Genomic DNA, 14,667 nt, shown 5'->3' on the forward strand with positions numbered 1-14,667 from the left:
CCTAAAGGTAGAGTGAGTATGGAGTATCATAGAGAATGCATTACCAGAGAGACTCAGGATAAGTTTCATTGGATGAGGTTCTGTGACAGTGGACATCTTTAAGGGCCTGCCTCTTATGCAAATCTCCCTTCCTGAGATCACTAACAGGAGTGGTGATTCTTCAAACGATGAGATCCAAGCTATTTAAGGCTTCAGAGGTCAGACCAATACTTTATGATGCTCAAACAGTATTTGGCAAGCTGTTAAATGTCTAGAACTCATTAGAAGCTTAGACTTTGCACTAGGTGAAACTTCCAAACACTTTCAAGGCAGGATTCAACTCAACATGAACAACTATTGTTAAATCCATTTGCCTTGATATACTAGGATTAGTTGTGGAAATAATCCTCCTTGTCACAACCACCACTGTTACTGCTAAAATTTTGCAAAAATATTGATGACCATTAGATAGTAGCATTCTTTGACATCTAATAGTGTGTCTGGAGGTTAGGTAAGCCCATCAAATGTTTGTCTTTTTTATTATTTAAGTTGTGTTTGTTTTTGGCCACCATTACTATTTTAACTTTTGTTGCACATGTTTAATTTTATCCCTATGTGTGCTGCACAGAGTCACAATAGGCTGCTATGTAAATGGTTTTGATTTAATTAATTAATGTTTTTTTCACATGTTTATAGAGGATGGTATTGAATATAAAGTCATTTAGCAAAAAAGAAGTAAAAAGAAGTCATTTAGTAAATGACTTACTCTATGGTACTTATACTGTATATTCATTTCATTGGATGGGGTTGAAAGTGGTTAATAAATTAAAATAATGTGATTCAAACACGTATAAATAACTCATTTCTTCTTTATAAACAATATAACAGTATTTAAAATTGTATGTTTAATGCATTTTTTTAGAGCTTGCTTATTTTGGAAAGACAGTTTATTGTAACAAAGAAATGCACAGTATCTCAGGATTATGCAAAGTTGTTCTTTCCTTCAGTCATAAATCTTTGCAGTTTAGGGTAGAAATAATCTTCAGATTTGTCTTATTGGAGCTAGAATTCCCCAGCTAGCATGCTAGCTGGAGAATTATGGGAGTTGAAGTTCAGAGATTTAAAATTATCAAGGTTAAGAAACACTAGTGTACATACAGCTGAAATTTCTTTTAAACCCCGTTTTCCCATTCAATTTTGTTACTTATTTCTATGTATATACATATAGTACAATACATACAGTACAGTTATATCCAGCCACTTTAACTATTTTCTTTGAATTTAGGGAGTTCTGATTCCCATTTTTTAAAAATAACAACCACATGACTGAAATAACAAAGACTGGAATAAAATTTACTACATTTTCTTGCAGAAGAGTCATAAGTTCTGGTCAGTTTTTGACACGCAAAACAAAGGTCTGGGCTGCAAATTCTTTAATTTTAAGGGCATGTCTTAGTAGAAAACAGAGTAGATCTCTCTTATGACTCAAGTAAGCTGACCAAATATGTGCCATCTAAGATGATGGATGTCCCTTTGTCTTCTTGTAAGATGATGGATGTCCCTTTGTCTTCTTGCAAGTTTCCTATATCATTTGAAAATCACCTACACAAGTTAAATCCTATCATCTCTGTTTCTCCATGAGCCAGTACATTTCTGGCTATATTGAGATACACACACACACACACAAATTTTCTACAGTATTTGTAGGATGAGTGTTTTGCAGCTTATGAGCACTGTTTTCACTATGAGTGGAACTTGCCTCAACTTTATTCTCTCCCTGTGGTTCTAGAGATTCAACTGCCATAATCTTACATTTCTCCCCTTTATAAATAACAGCTAAATGTGCAAGGAGGAAAATGAACTCGAAATGCAGCCTGCATGAACTGAAGATCGAGGGGAGAATAGAAAATGAATGTCTGACAGTTGGAAGGAAGAAAGGATTTGCTTGTCTTGTTTTTCATTTGTCTTTAAATTGATTGGTGGCCAAGGTGACAGCATCTTGGCTTCAAACCACTGATCAGGCTTTATTATGAAACCCATCTCAGAAAAAAGTGAATCTGGCTAGTGTACACAGCACTTAATTAAACAAACAACACTGTCAAATACTTTTCAAATGCAACACTGTATTGTTGTCAAAGTGCCTCAAGTCTAAGCACTCTTTCTACTATGAGATGCTTTTCCAGATGTTTTTTCTGAAAAAGGATTTCAGCAAATCCACAAAGGAATGGTTTGTGATTATTAAATGATCGTCCTAACCCGAGCCATTTTAAATAATTACAAGCGGCTCATACGTAACAGGGACGCTCAAAACAATCCTAAACGTCCGGCGGAGAACGAAACGGAGTTCTTGCTGGCTACATTTGATCGACTCTCGTGTAAATCCAGCCGTGCAGTTCCTCCGGCAAAAAGAAGAAGGAGAAGAAGAAGAAGAAGAAGAAGAAGAAGAAGAAGAAGAAGAAGAAGAAGAAGAAGAAGAAGAAGAAGAAGAATGGCACGTTTGTCGTTTAGTTTTTTTTTGTTTTTGTTTTAATACCCAACCATTCACGAGTAGGCGAGTAAGACATTTTCGGAGCTCGCATTACAGAACGTGACCATGGGAGCTCCTGGAAGAAGGCGGGAAAAGAGGACGGGGAAATGGGAGGAAGCTAAAGGATCCCACGCTTCGACTCTTTCTTTTATGGCTTGGGGTGGGGTGGGGGGAGTGTGTGGGGGGTGGGGGAAGGAAAGCCCAGGCAAGTCCTCGCCTTGCGATAGGGTAGCTTTTTTCTCAATCGTCTATTGATTGGTCGGTTCCCCATTCTAGCCAGCGCGTCCCCCTCCTCTCTTTCCTTCGCAGCCCCGGCGGGGTTTAAAACTTGTAGCGCGTCCCGCCGCCTCGCCCTTGAGGCGACTGGAAGAAAGCGCGGGATTATGAGGGAGCTGAGTCTGTGGGCGCTGCTGGCGCTGCTGGCGCCGGGGGGCTGCTCTCCTGGCGAGGGGCTCCTCTTCCCTTTCGGCTCGGCTCGGGGCGACGAGGCGTTGGAAGCGGGGGACGATGTCAGCTCCGCGCCTCTCTCGCTCGACACGCCGCTCCACTTCTACGGCTCCAGAGTCCAGTCCCTCTACGTAAGTGCCCGGGAGGCGAAAGGGAAGGGGATCGGGCCGGAGACCGAGCGAGCTGGGAAAGAGGGAAGGGAAGGAGGAGCCGCGGCGAGTGGATTCGGGCCAAGGACGAGATCCTGAAGGGCGCGGGGTGAGGGGAGGAGGAAGGCAGGGTCCCGGAATGCGATTTCCAAAGAAGGAGCGCGGGAGGATGGAGAAGTGGGGGAAAGGGAGAAGAGGAGTTGCTGTCACTACGGGTGGAAGAGGCTGCTGCTGCTGCCGCTCGGGCCGCCAGCCAAGGAGGAGGAAGTTTACTCTGATAAGCGGCTGCTTCATCCCTAAAAGGGAGAGAGGATGGCTGGCTTTGGTGAAGGCATCAGCCTAGAAACCAGGAATCGTGAGTTCTTGTCCCGTTTTAGTCCCGAAGCCAACTGGGTGACCCAGGACCAGTCACTTTCTCAAGCAGATAATCTCCACTTCTGGGACGGGTGGTGTTGGTTTTGGTGTTGGAGAAACCTTCCCCAGAAAACGGCAGGGGCAAATCCAAGAGGTTTCCAGGAGTCCAAAAAACCCAAAAACAAAACAAAAAAACCCTTGACTTGAAATGGAAAGTCTGGGAAATTGAAATCTTCCATGTTGATCGTCCATAAAGCTAGATAGATGTCTATCTCGACTCAAGAGAGACCTTTCCTTTGCTTGTTCTTTCAGTTTCTCTTGCCCCTATTGCAGAGGCATGACTGCAGTTGAGTTGCGTCTTGGGCAAGGCGTTCTCGCCTATGTTCAAAGCAATGTTATCCTTCCCTCTGAATTGATTGTAATTCTACATGAGTCCATGTAGCTTGCAGTGTAAGTCTCAAAATTAAAAAAAAAAATTGACCGGATCAAAACCCGGAATATGGATTTGTAAATAAGCACCCCTAATTAAAAAAAGAAAGAATCTCCTGTGTTCTTTGTAGCTATCCTCCATCAGGCTATTCTAAACCGAATGATGTCCCTTGAATTTCTGTGAACCTGGGGTGATCTGATACAAGTGGAATCTTTTTCAATAAAATGTCAATGCTGGAGAAATGGCACGGGACATTGGAAGAAGAAATTATGCAGGAGGAAAGCAAGGAGATGTTTTGGGTGCGGTGAGAAGAATTTGTTCAGAGTTGTTTTGGCAATTAGGATAGACTTTTGCTAATTCCAAGCAAAATAGAAAGCAGATGTCCTTTGTTTCCCCCTCCCCCCCCCCCAAATTTACAATTTTAAGTAGAAAAGGCATTGTTACTATCATTTCAGCAGTTGAATCCACCAAAGTTGCAGGTCATGCAAATAAAATAATATTCATGCATGTCAGCACAAAAAAGCAGACCCTGTTCTGTTATAAATATTTACATTCCTTTCTTAGTACTGTTCAAGCCACAGACCTAATCCATGATTATTCTTTCATGCTGAATACTGGTTTGATCTGATTTGATCTTGATTTTTCTCAGCATGGAAGGGATTGCAACAATGATACGGATAGGTCATCTTGGTTTTCTTCTTATACTTAAAATTATGCATTGAAAGTTTTCTGAATCTGTTATATTCAGGCACATTCTGATCTCATTCAAACAGCCAAATCCCATAAAATGCTTTCAAATGTGTGGTAGCACCTAGTTGACTGTGACTGTTCTTGAAAAGGTTAAGCAAAGATGTACCTGGTTAATACAGGTAGTCCTTGACTTGTGACCACAATTGAGCCCAACATCTCTGTTGTTAAGCAAGGCATTTGTTAAGTATTTTATGACCTTTCTTGCCATAGTTGTTAAGTGAATCACTGCAATTGATAAGTTAGTAACACGGTAAAGTGAATCTGGCTTCCCCATTGATTTTACTTGTCAAAAGGTTGCAAAATATGACCTTGAGACACAGCAACTGTCATAAGTATGACACAGTTGCCAAGCATCTGATTTTTGATCACATGATCATGGGGATGCTACAAAGGCCAGAGGTGTGAAAAATTAGAGTGTTATTGCAACTTTGAATGGTCATTAAATAAACTGTTGTAAGTCGAGGGCTACCTCTGTGTGGATAGGAAGCCATTGAGAAATCCTAGGTTTGTAGATTCGAGTTGAAAATAAAATCCCAGAGGTAGTTAAGCTCTTTCCATATTGCTGCCATATGGATGTATTGCTGAAATGACCAGAAATTCAGCTTGATGACAAGGAAACTTTACAGTAGCAAGTAATGAAAAGCATTTATTTAGAGGTTGTGTATGTAATTTTCATAAAGCTATGTCATTCATTCATTTATTCATCTTGGACTAAATCTTCAGAAAATCCAAGGTTTATAACAACACCGGCAACTTTAAAACTTGTATATTTATATTTATAATATATTTATATTTATAAATGGAATATTTATAAATGCTCAGCATATCTCATAAAATTAGTGACTCAAATAACCAAGATTAATGTAGGAATATGAAGCAGCATAAAAATATAGAATAACATAAACCCTCAACAGTTGAAATGTACAGCAAAGAAGAATTCTTCATCTGATAGCACAGGGGTGTCAAAATCATGGCCCACAGGCCGGATGCATCATGTGCCCCACCCAGTTTAGCAAAGGGGGAAAAAGTCCTGATACGTCACATAACATCGCCATGACGACGTGATTTTGACATCCCCTGTGATAGCATAAAAGACAGTACTGAAGAGCTCTGGTGAGCAACTCTATGCTAGTTGGGGACTTCTGGGAGTTGAAGTCCACAAGTCTTAAAGTTGTCAAGGGTAGATACCCTTGGTTATACTATTTAAAGTAGTTTGATAGACCCAGGTATTTAGGGGATGACTGTCTTCCATTCAACATGCCTGTATGTAAGTTCAATGTATCAGCCCCTCCTCTACTGGAAATACTGTAAATCTTCCCAGTAGAAGAAGGGCTGATACATTATAGTATATACTAGTCAAGACAGGGAAAAGTTTTTGTTTTTTATGATAGTGGTTGTATTGCAGTTAAAGAATTATCTGCCAGAATTTGCTCACTGGGCATCTTCAGTATGTCTTTTGTATGCCAATTGTTGAGGCTTTATGTTATTCCATATTTTCATGCTGCTTCATATTCCTACATTATTCTTGGTTATTTAAGTCACTAATTTTATGAGATATGAATATGCTGAACATTTATAAATCTTTTTTTTAATCTAGAAAAATTAGAAAAAGCATATGAAATTATTGCAGGTCACAGCAGCATTGCTGTAAAGCTCTCAATAACTACTAGACATAATGTAAATACTGTATTGACATACAATGAAGCTGCTGGAAGTTGCAATGAATGGTTCCTGGGGCAGAAGAGGCCTTGTGTGCACATGCAACAGCTGTTTGGCTTTAAGACCAGGGAGCATTTTGCCAGGATCCATTAATTCCAAAAGACAGAAGGAAGGAATAACAAGTTTAAGGGTATACAAATCATTTAGATCTTTTTCCTGATGGTAAACCATCAGCTGTGGTGTACAGCTTCATTCTTGTTTCAATAAAGATTCTAATCTAGCTAAGCTGTGTCTTAGAGTATTCTGCTGAGTGTGGACAAGCTAAGTCTTGAAAGTATCAGGGGTGTGATTTACTGTTGATACTAGTTGGGGAGTCTCACATAATGTTCTCCTGGTGTTTACTGGGAAACACAAGCAGGATAATGCTGTTGACCTTGTAAGACCTACTTGGGAGTTTCTATAGCATGTGATTGATAATTTTGGGCCACACAATGCTGGGCTAGAGAGACCTTTCATTTGATTGAATATACTTCTGATGTTTGTGAGCAATTCTTTTCAATCCACATGTAAGCAGACAGCTACACCTAAAATCTCAGCTTTGGGTTTTTCTCCGGGTGTTCTATTTAGCATGGGATACAATCAGGCCAAAGCAGAGTATTGCAGACAAATGGACCTAGTTAGGACCCCAAATTGTATTTATTGTGAATCCAACAAGTACTGTGTCTCCCTTATGACATACCTTATTAAATTCAAAATTTCTAAACACTGAAGGACTTTTACTCTGGCACCATGTCATGCCCTCCCCTCAAGATGTTGTCAAATACAGAAAGATTCCTTACCCAGAGAGACAATGCCCCTGCGACTCTGGGCACACAGAAACAACAGAGCATGTGCTCTTCCAGTGCTTGTTTTGCAGAGACATTCATACTAGTTTCATCTCACCATCACTGCATAAATACGTAGAGTGTATGGGGCAATTTTATACCACACTGCTGCTTTCATCATCTAGCTACCTAGCAGTTTGAAGGCTTGCAAATACAAGTAGATTAATAGGTATCACTTTGGTGGTGAACTAACAGAGTTCCATGTATATTTGGCATATAGCCATACTGGCCACATGACCGTGGAAATTGTCTTCAGGCAACGCTAACTCCCTTGGCCAAGAGACAGAGATGAGCATCCTGCCTTAGAGTCAAACACGACTGATAGGGAAACTTTTACCTTTACCTTTTGTTGCATTCAGATACAATGTTTCAATGTTTCATGCAGTATTGCTCAAAATTCATTGGATGATAACCTGTGCTATAAACTAGATTTAATGGGAGCCTAGCGTACTCTGTAACCTGAAAACCACATTTTAAGAATCGCTGTGCTACAACTACAAGATGCATATCCATGTGTAGAAGAACAGTGCTAAACTAATTAATCACAGCAGCCGATCAAGGATCCTGTTCTACATCTCTCAAAGTCTAATGCCAGCAGGTTTTGGCCAACTCTGGTGGGTGACCCTTCAACAATATAATGCAGGATATAATGTAAGAAAGAATGGAATGTCTCCTTTGCAGGTCATTGGTGACCTGTAGAATCCTCCTCGTGTTTGCTAGCCAGAACCACCAGCACAACTTGCCTATGCCCACTTAGCAGTCAGCTAGCCAAAGTCTGCTCAACACCTCACTTCTGTGGTAGTTTTGCTCTGACCTTCAGAAAATGTTTGCTTGATTCCATGACTGCTAAGTTTCTGATTCCATATATCTTATATGAGACTTAGATCATGAGGTGTCATCAGTACTGAATTCCCTCCCTATCCAACAGAACCAGGAGTCATTGTTGTGTGTTATAAGCTGTCTCTGGATCAGAAATGTGAAGCTGACCCCTGCAAAGAGGGTGTCTGTGAATTAGTGCTTCCCAGGTATTGATATTGAATAAATATCCTGCTCGGAATGGTATTGCATTCTTATTTAGGACAAGCACAGGGGAATTTTATTTGACTCATCTTTTTACTGGAGGTTCCTAGGTAGGAATAATCTGGCTACACTAATTTTTCTTAATTAAATGCCTCCATTTTAATAGTAGTGATAATAAAATTAACAATTTTCTCTTCTAGATTATTGGAATGTGCTTTGTGTGAAACTGCACTTGAGGATTACATCAGGAGTAGCTAGAGCAGAATACAGCAGATGGGTACTCTCAGGATTAACTCATAAAACATAAATTGTAAAGGACTTGGCTGGACTACAGCAAGTTCAGGATTTCACAGATGCCATGCAAAGCACCGCATGAATTATGTCCTGGATTCTTGAGAGAGTACAATTCTCTGTCTGCACATACCTGTCCTGGTCCTTCCTATATTAAGATGTATTGAAGAGGTTCATTATTGTAGACCACTGTTGGGAATCATAAATTACACAGGGGCATAGGAAAATAACAGATATGAAGTATATTTGCTCTGAGTAAATTATCTTCTTTATTCCTATGCATCACTATTGTAAAGTATAATTTTCTAGAATCCTTTCTCAGAAATCACTCTGGTGAAAATTTTTTTGAGATCGCTTACATTTTCTAAAAAGTAATACAGTATATTAGAATTGGTCTTTGGGACAATAGATTTTGGAAAATCTATTCAGAATAATTGTTTCTCATTGTCAATGGAATTAAACGGGACAATGGATATCAGAACAAAGATGCATTCCAGAATGAGTTGTGTGTATATGGAAATATTTCATTTAATTGGTACTAGATTTGTAAGTGGGTGTCATCAATTGCATTTTTGAAAATAATGATCACCTCACACTTAGATTGTTATGACATGAGTTAGTTTGCACAATATCCAAAATTGAGCAAAGTCTCTTGTTCACCTCACATCTACTCATCTGTATGTAAAACCCCTGCTCTGGAAATACATTTGTTCATGGAAAATGCAGATGAAGGGGCAGGAGTTAATTTCTGTGTTAGAGGGAGAGCATTGTATTCAACTAAGCAGGTTTTGAAAGAATTGCATATTTTAAAATGTTACCTGCATTTTCAGCTACAATAACATTTTTATACAAATCCATTCATTGTGGAAGCAAACAGGAAACTACTGTGCCCCGAATGAGATAATTGACCCATATGGTCACTGCTATTTGTTCTGGTAAGCAGTAACTCCTCACAATGAGATCAAAACCCCTTGACAGCCTGCTTGCCCTGATTTTTGCAACTGTTTAATTGCCAAGTTTTAATTACAAGTGCTGTGTACAAAGTTATGGCCCTTCTGCCACAACCAAAATACTGTAATGGGATGTGGCTCATGTATATAGTAATGTCCCTCTACTGTGTGATGTGATTGACATTCAGATTAAGAATGCCATTGTTTGAAACACTGGGCATTTTGTTCAAGTCTCTCTTTATCCTCTTGCTGCTTTTTATAAATTCCTCTAGCTGAAGTTGAACATAGTTCTGAAGCAGAACTATGCATAGTGTATGCAAGAGAAATCTTTATTTACAAATGTAACTTACAGTAGTGCTTAAACATTTATGAACTCTTTTGGATGTTCAATATGATCTAAAATGTGACCTGTTTTCTCCACAAGTCCTACAACTAGATAGAGCACCCAAATAAACAAATTAAAAAATCATACTTGTCCATTTATTTACTGAGGAAAATGATCCAGAAAACAACTTGAAGAATTACAGGGTCGGTGCCATATGGATATTAGAGGTAATGTTCCATAAAGCAGAGACAACAACAAATGAGACATGGTTCACATCTATGAACATGTCACAGAATGGAATGAGAGAAATGTGAACATATGTAGTTTGATTGGCTGTTCATTGAGATGAATCTAAATCTGTTAGGGTCAAATCCAATTTATTACTCATCACATCTGTTCGTTCAGGCCAGAAAAAGATCCAGCTGCTTTATGGATTCAAAAAAAGTCTATCACTTATTAATAAATATCCCTTTCAAAATTTTTGAAGAGCCTTGGTTTTGAACCTCCATGGTTTCAACATATGTTTATTTATTTATTTATATTTTATTAATATTATTATATTAAATTTATTGGACACCATCTTACAGGGCAACTTTGGCCAGCTTACAGTGTTAAAAACATAAAACTACAAAACCTATACACAAAACAAATAAAATACTATAAAAATACAAATACTCTATGTTTGTAAGCATATGAGTAATAATCACAAGAGATTGAACCTTAGTGATTGTAAAAGTAAGTTTTAGTATCTTCTTTTTGTGTTGCAGACTATGAATTTGTAACCTGGGTACAGAAATTTTATTGATTGATTTTGGGCTGACCACCATATAAAGCAAAATATAGGTAACAGCAACATATATTTAAAAATACAGTAAGAGAAATGACACATAATATTGTGACTTTCTAACATTATAGTTGGCTCTTCCTTTGTTCCATGTGAAGAGAAAGGAACCTCTTTCCACATCAATGAATATTCTTTGGAAGAATGATATGGGGGAATTTGACCAGCAATAGCACTTAGATTTAGTCAGATAGAAAACTTTGATAGTTGTTTTCTTATCCAAAGCAAAGTCTGGAATAGCTATCTCATTTCAAAGCACAATTATTTTTCTTTGGCTAATCAGTATCTGATGATGGGTAAACAGAAGTTGATATCCCAGTCTTTAGCTTTTATAAAACATAGTATTACATTAGTGTTTTTGTTGTTCTTGAGTCATATCATTAAAGATATCTGATGAAGAGATGGATGAATAGCAAAATTTTTAGCTATAGTAGTTTACACAATTAGAGCAAATTCTTAAATGTTTATTCAGTGACATAAAATTATCTATTTTACAACTTATCAAATACTCTATTGGATCAAATAAATGTGATTTTAGATTAAAGAGTTGGAGAATTTGAGCACGTTATATTTAAGGGAAGATATGATCTTCTGAGATGGTATGAATAATTGGGCAACCAAATTCTGGAGTTGAGGGGTCTATTTATTCCTACCTTCAGGTGAAGTTAAGAAATCATTGCAAAATTCCCTTATGATGTCACCTTTTCTACAACAATATGAACCCATCATAAATCATCTAGAAATGTGTAACAACAAGTGTTTCTGTTACTTATTAAGTATTAGTAAGTATTCCTGCTCACTGATATCAGTGTAATATCACTGATATCAAAATGATTTTTATAAATATCCTTGAATCAAAACTTCTGGCCTCTGAAAGATGTAGCATTGGTTTTCCTACCAGACATCCTAACCGGTTTTTATCTGTTTGGCATCCTGTATATATTTATCCAGAAGTATTACAGCTGCATCTGTTTGAGAAGGTTCTTCTCAGTCCTTCTGGGAAAGTATGACTATAGCAATTATCTTATCTTGGTGAGGAAATGCCAGAGTTGTAAAGTAAATAACAAAGATGGAATCTGTTCTGTTTTCTTTTGACATCCTTATAAGGTTTGTGCCTCATAGTCAAGTAGCAGTATATTGAAAACACAAGCCTGCTAAATTAGCATCAGTATACATATGAGGCTAAGGATAATAGCAGGATGGATTGTGCTGGGGAAGGTAGACATCTATTATGCTAAGCCAAAAGTGCTTGGCTTAGCATGTGCAATGAATTCAGCCATTATTGTCTACAAATCATGTTTTTTGTATTTTAGCATGAAGTGTAAATCCATCTAGTTAACCATAATAAATAATTAATAAACCATACATAATTTATGGTTTAGCATAGGGCAGGAGTGTCAAACTCTTGGCCCATGGGCCAGATGCATCACACGCACTGGCCACACCCCCAGTTTAGTGAAGGGGAAAAAAGTCATGCTATGTCATGTGACATAGGGTGTGAAACTCAACCAGTGCCATGATATCATATCAGGTCATATTCTAAAAAGAGTACTACAAACAAATTTTTACTTATTTTACTTATCTGGACCACCAGGAGGCACTACATGACAAATTTCATCCTAAATTGGGATTTGTCAAATGTGTGTAGTTAAATCTTTTCTCTATACTGGGAATTAAAATTGGTGAATTATATACCATTCTCGTACTGTAGATATGAAAAAAAAAATGAACAAATGGGAGGGAATGGCATTTACAATGTTAACTACAATAAATATGGGAAGATAACCTGATAGAGATTTCTCTTCCACCAGTCATGCTATTAAATAAAAATGAGTCTATAGACACTTGTCAGTCAATGTGGCACACAATTCTTCTAAGTGTGTGAAACTGCAGATTAACAAAATGAAGTGGTGGAGCAGACAGTGACATTTCAAGATAAACATGATACATAATCTTATTAAATTTATAACTACATTAATTAAAAAAATTAAAGTAGTTCTTTGTAATTAGAAAAATAGCACCTCAGGGACCAGGATTCCACAGGGAAGCATACAAAATAAAAATGTAAAACCAGGGATTTCTGGGAAGAGAAGGGAACAATCACATCACATCAAAGCAAATGAAGGTGAGGATTGTTTTAGCAGGATGTGTCAAAAAGTTCTCAATGAAGTGGCGGTTGTGTCATGCAGTTGCTTAAAAAAATGTAAAAATATTTGTTTACCAGAAACACAGAGTCCATAGTGTCGTGAATGGCTAAGAGAATCAAAATGAAACAGAATTTCTTAACACATAGACCATATCAGTAGTGGCTAGCCTTTTTGGGCTCCTGTGCCAAAAATTGTGTGTGTGCTTGTACGCTCGCACTCGCATGCCAGCACCCAGAAGGCAATGTGCCCCCCACACCCCCTATGCATGTGCGCATAATCCCTACCCACCCACCCCTGCCACCCCCTTACCTTCACTGCGCTTCACAGCTGATTTTCAGCTGGTTTGAGGCCTTTTTCGGCCTCCCAAAGGTTGAGGAAGGCTTTGCAGGCTGAAAACTAGCCCCGTTTCATCACTTCCGGTATTTTCGTAAAAACAGGAAGTGATGAAACAGGGCTAGTTTTCGGCCTGTAGAAGCCTTTCTCAAGCCTTTGTGACAATGAAAAAGGCCTCAAACTGGCTGAAAACCAGCTGTGAGGTGCGCATATGCCCAGTGAGGTAAGTTTGCTGCAGCTCGCATGCCAGCACAAATGGCTCTGCTTGCCACCTGTGGCACGCGTGCCACCTGTTTGCCATATGAATATATTTTATTTTTTCTTTATGTACACAGAGAGCATATGCATCAAAAGACAAATTCCTTGTGTGTCCAATCACACTTGGCCAATAAAGAATTCTATTCTGTTCTATTTTATTCAATTCAATTCAATATTCAAGTTAAGCTCTGCCAGTGCTGTGATGGTTTTAGATTGTATCTTGGATTTTCTTGAGTGCTCCAGCACCAATGGGTGATTCCTCCATTTTGGAAAATACACAATCTGCCTATTATTCAGATAGGCAAATGCACAATTTTCTGAGATTTTTTTAATATTTTCAAAATGGTAAAGGTAAGCATTGTTTGATTGCATTATATCTGAGCATTTGCAACACATACTTTTTATTTTAACTAGGTTCTTACTAATGGCATCATAGCAGTGAGTAGGCCATTAAGAGAAGACGACTATCTTGGTCAATTTCCCCTTAGTTTTGGAGGTCTTGCTCCCTTTTATGCTGACTTGGATACTACAGGTGGACGTGGAAATGTATATTACAGGAAAGATTCTTCCCCTGAGATCCTCCAACTTGCTGCCAAGTACATCAAAAGGGGCTTTCCAAATACTACCTTTGATCCAGAGAGTGTTGTCATTGTGACCTGGGATTCTGTGGCTCCTTATGTAGGATCTAGTCAAGATGCTACTTTACAAGTGAAGGTAAGCAGTTGACAGCCTACTACTGAAAAAAATTCATTCAATGACTGCATTTTTTAATGCTGAAACTGTAGATGATTCTGTGCATATTTATTGAGGATTAATTCCTACTGAAACCACCTGGTTTTATCTCCTAGCAAATAGATTTAGGAGTACAGCCTTAAAGTGGAATTTTATACATATCTCTCCAGGAAACAAGGCTCTCTTCTTCTAAATGTGTTTTAACTGATTTAATTTTAATTACAATTTTATTTTTGCATTTGAATAATGTTTATTATTTCTTTATTGCTTTGAGATATTTTGGAAGTAGAATAAAACAGTTTAATAAATAATAACTTATGAAAGGGAGTTTGTTCATTTCTGAATTATATGACTTTGTGATATTCAGTGCTTAGGGAAAAACTTGCTTGGACATGAATAATTTAATGTTTCTTATAAAAATTCTATTTTCCAGTTTTCTTTCTTTAAAGTATTGATTCTGTATTCCAGAATTTTCTTAAAACTTGGAACTTTCAGAAACTCCCAGAATTTAAACCTGCATGGGAATATGGAATTTCATGCTACTAGGATGATGGGAACTTGAAATTCAGTGGAGCTGGAGCATGCTTAGTT

At 38.0% G+C, this 14,667-nt stretch overlaps 1 protein-coding gene across 1 annotated transcript in view; it reads left to right on the plus strand.

Moving 5' to 3' along the window:
• The first annotated feature begins 2,799 nt into the window (after positions 1–2,799).
• NID1 (nidogen 1) overlaps positions 2,800–14,667 on the plus strand; it is a 59,279-nt gene continuing 47,411 nt past the window's right edge. Inside the window, exons 1-2 of the mRNA XM_026705216.2 lie at positions 2,800–3,084; positions 13,759–14,058. Coding sequence (XP_026561001.1) covers positions 2,890–3,084; positions 13,759–14,058 — 495 coding nt within the window. The 5' untranslated portion in view covers positions 2,800–2,889. The remainder of the gene's footprint in view (positions 3,085–13,758; positions 14,059–14,667) is intronic.

This window comes from Pseudonaja textilis, chromosome 1 (assembly GCF_049901715.1).
Source record: "Pseudonaja textilis isolate UNSWEBS1 chromosome 1, rPseTex1.2, whole genome shotgun sequence".
Lineage (NCBI taxonomy): Eukaryota > Metazoa > Chordata > Lepidosauria > Squamata > Elapidae > Pseudonaja > Pseudonaja textilis.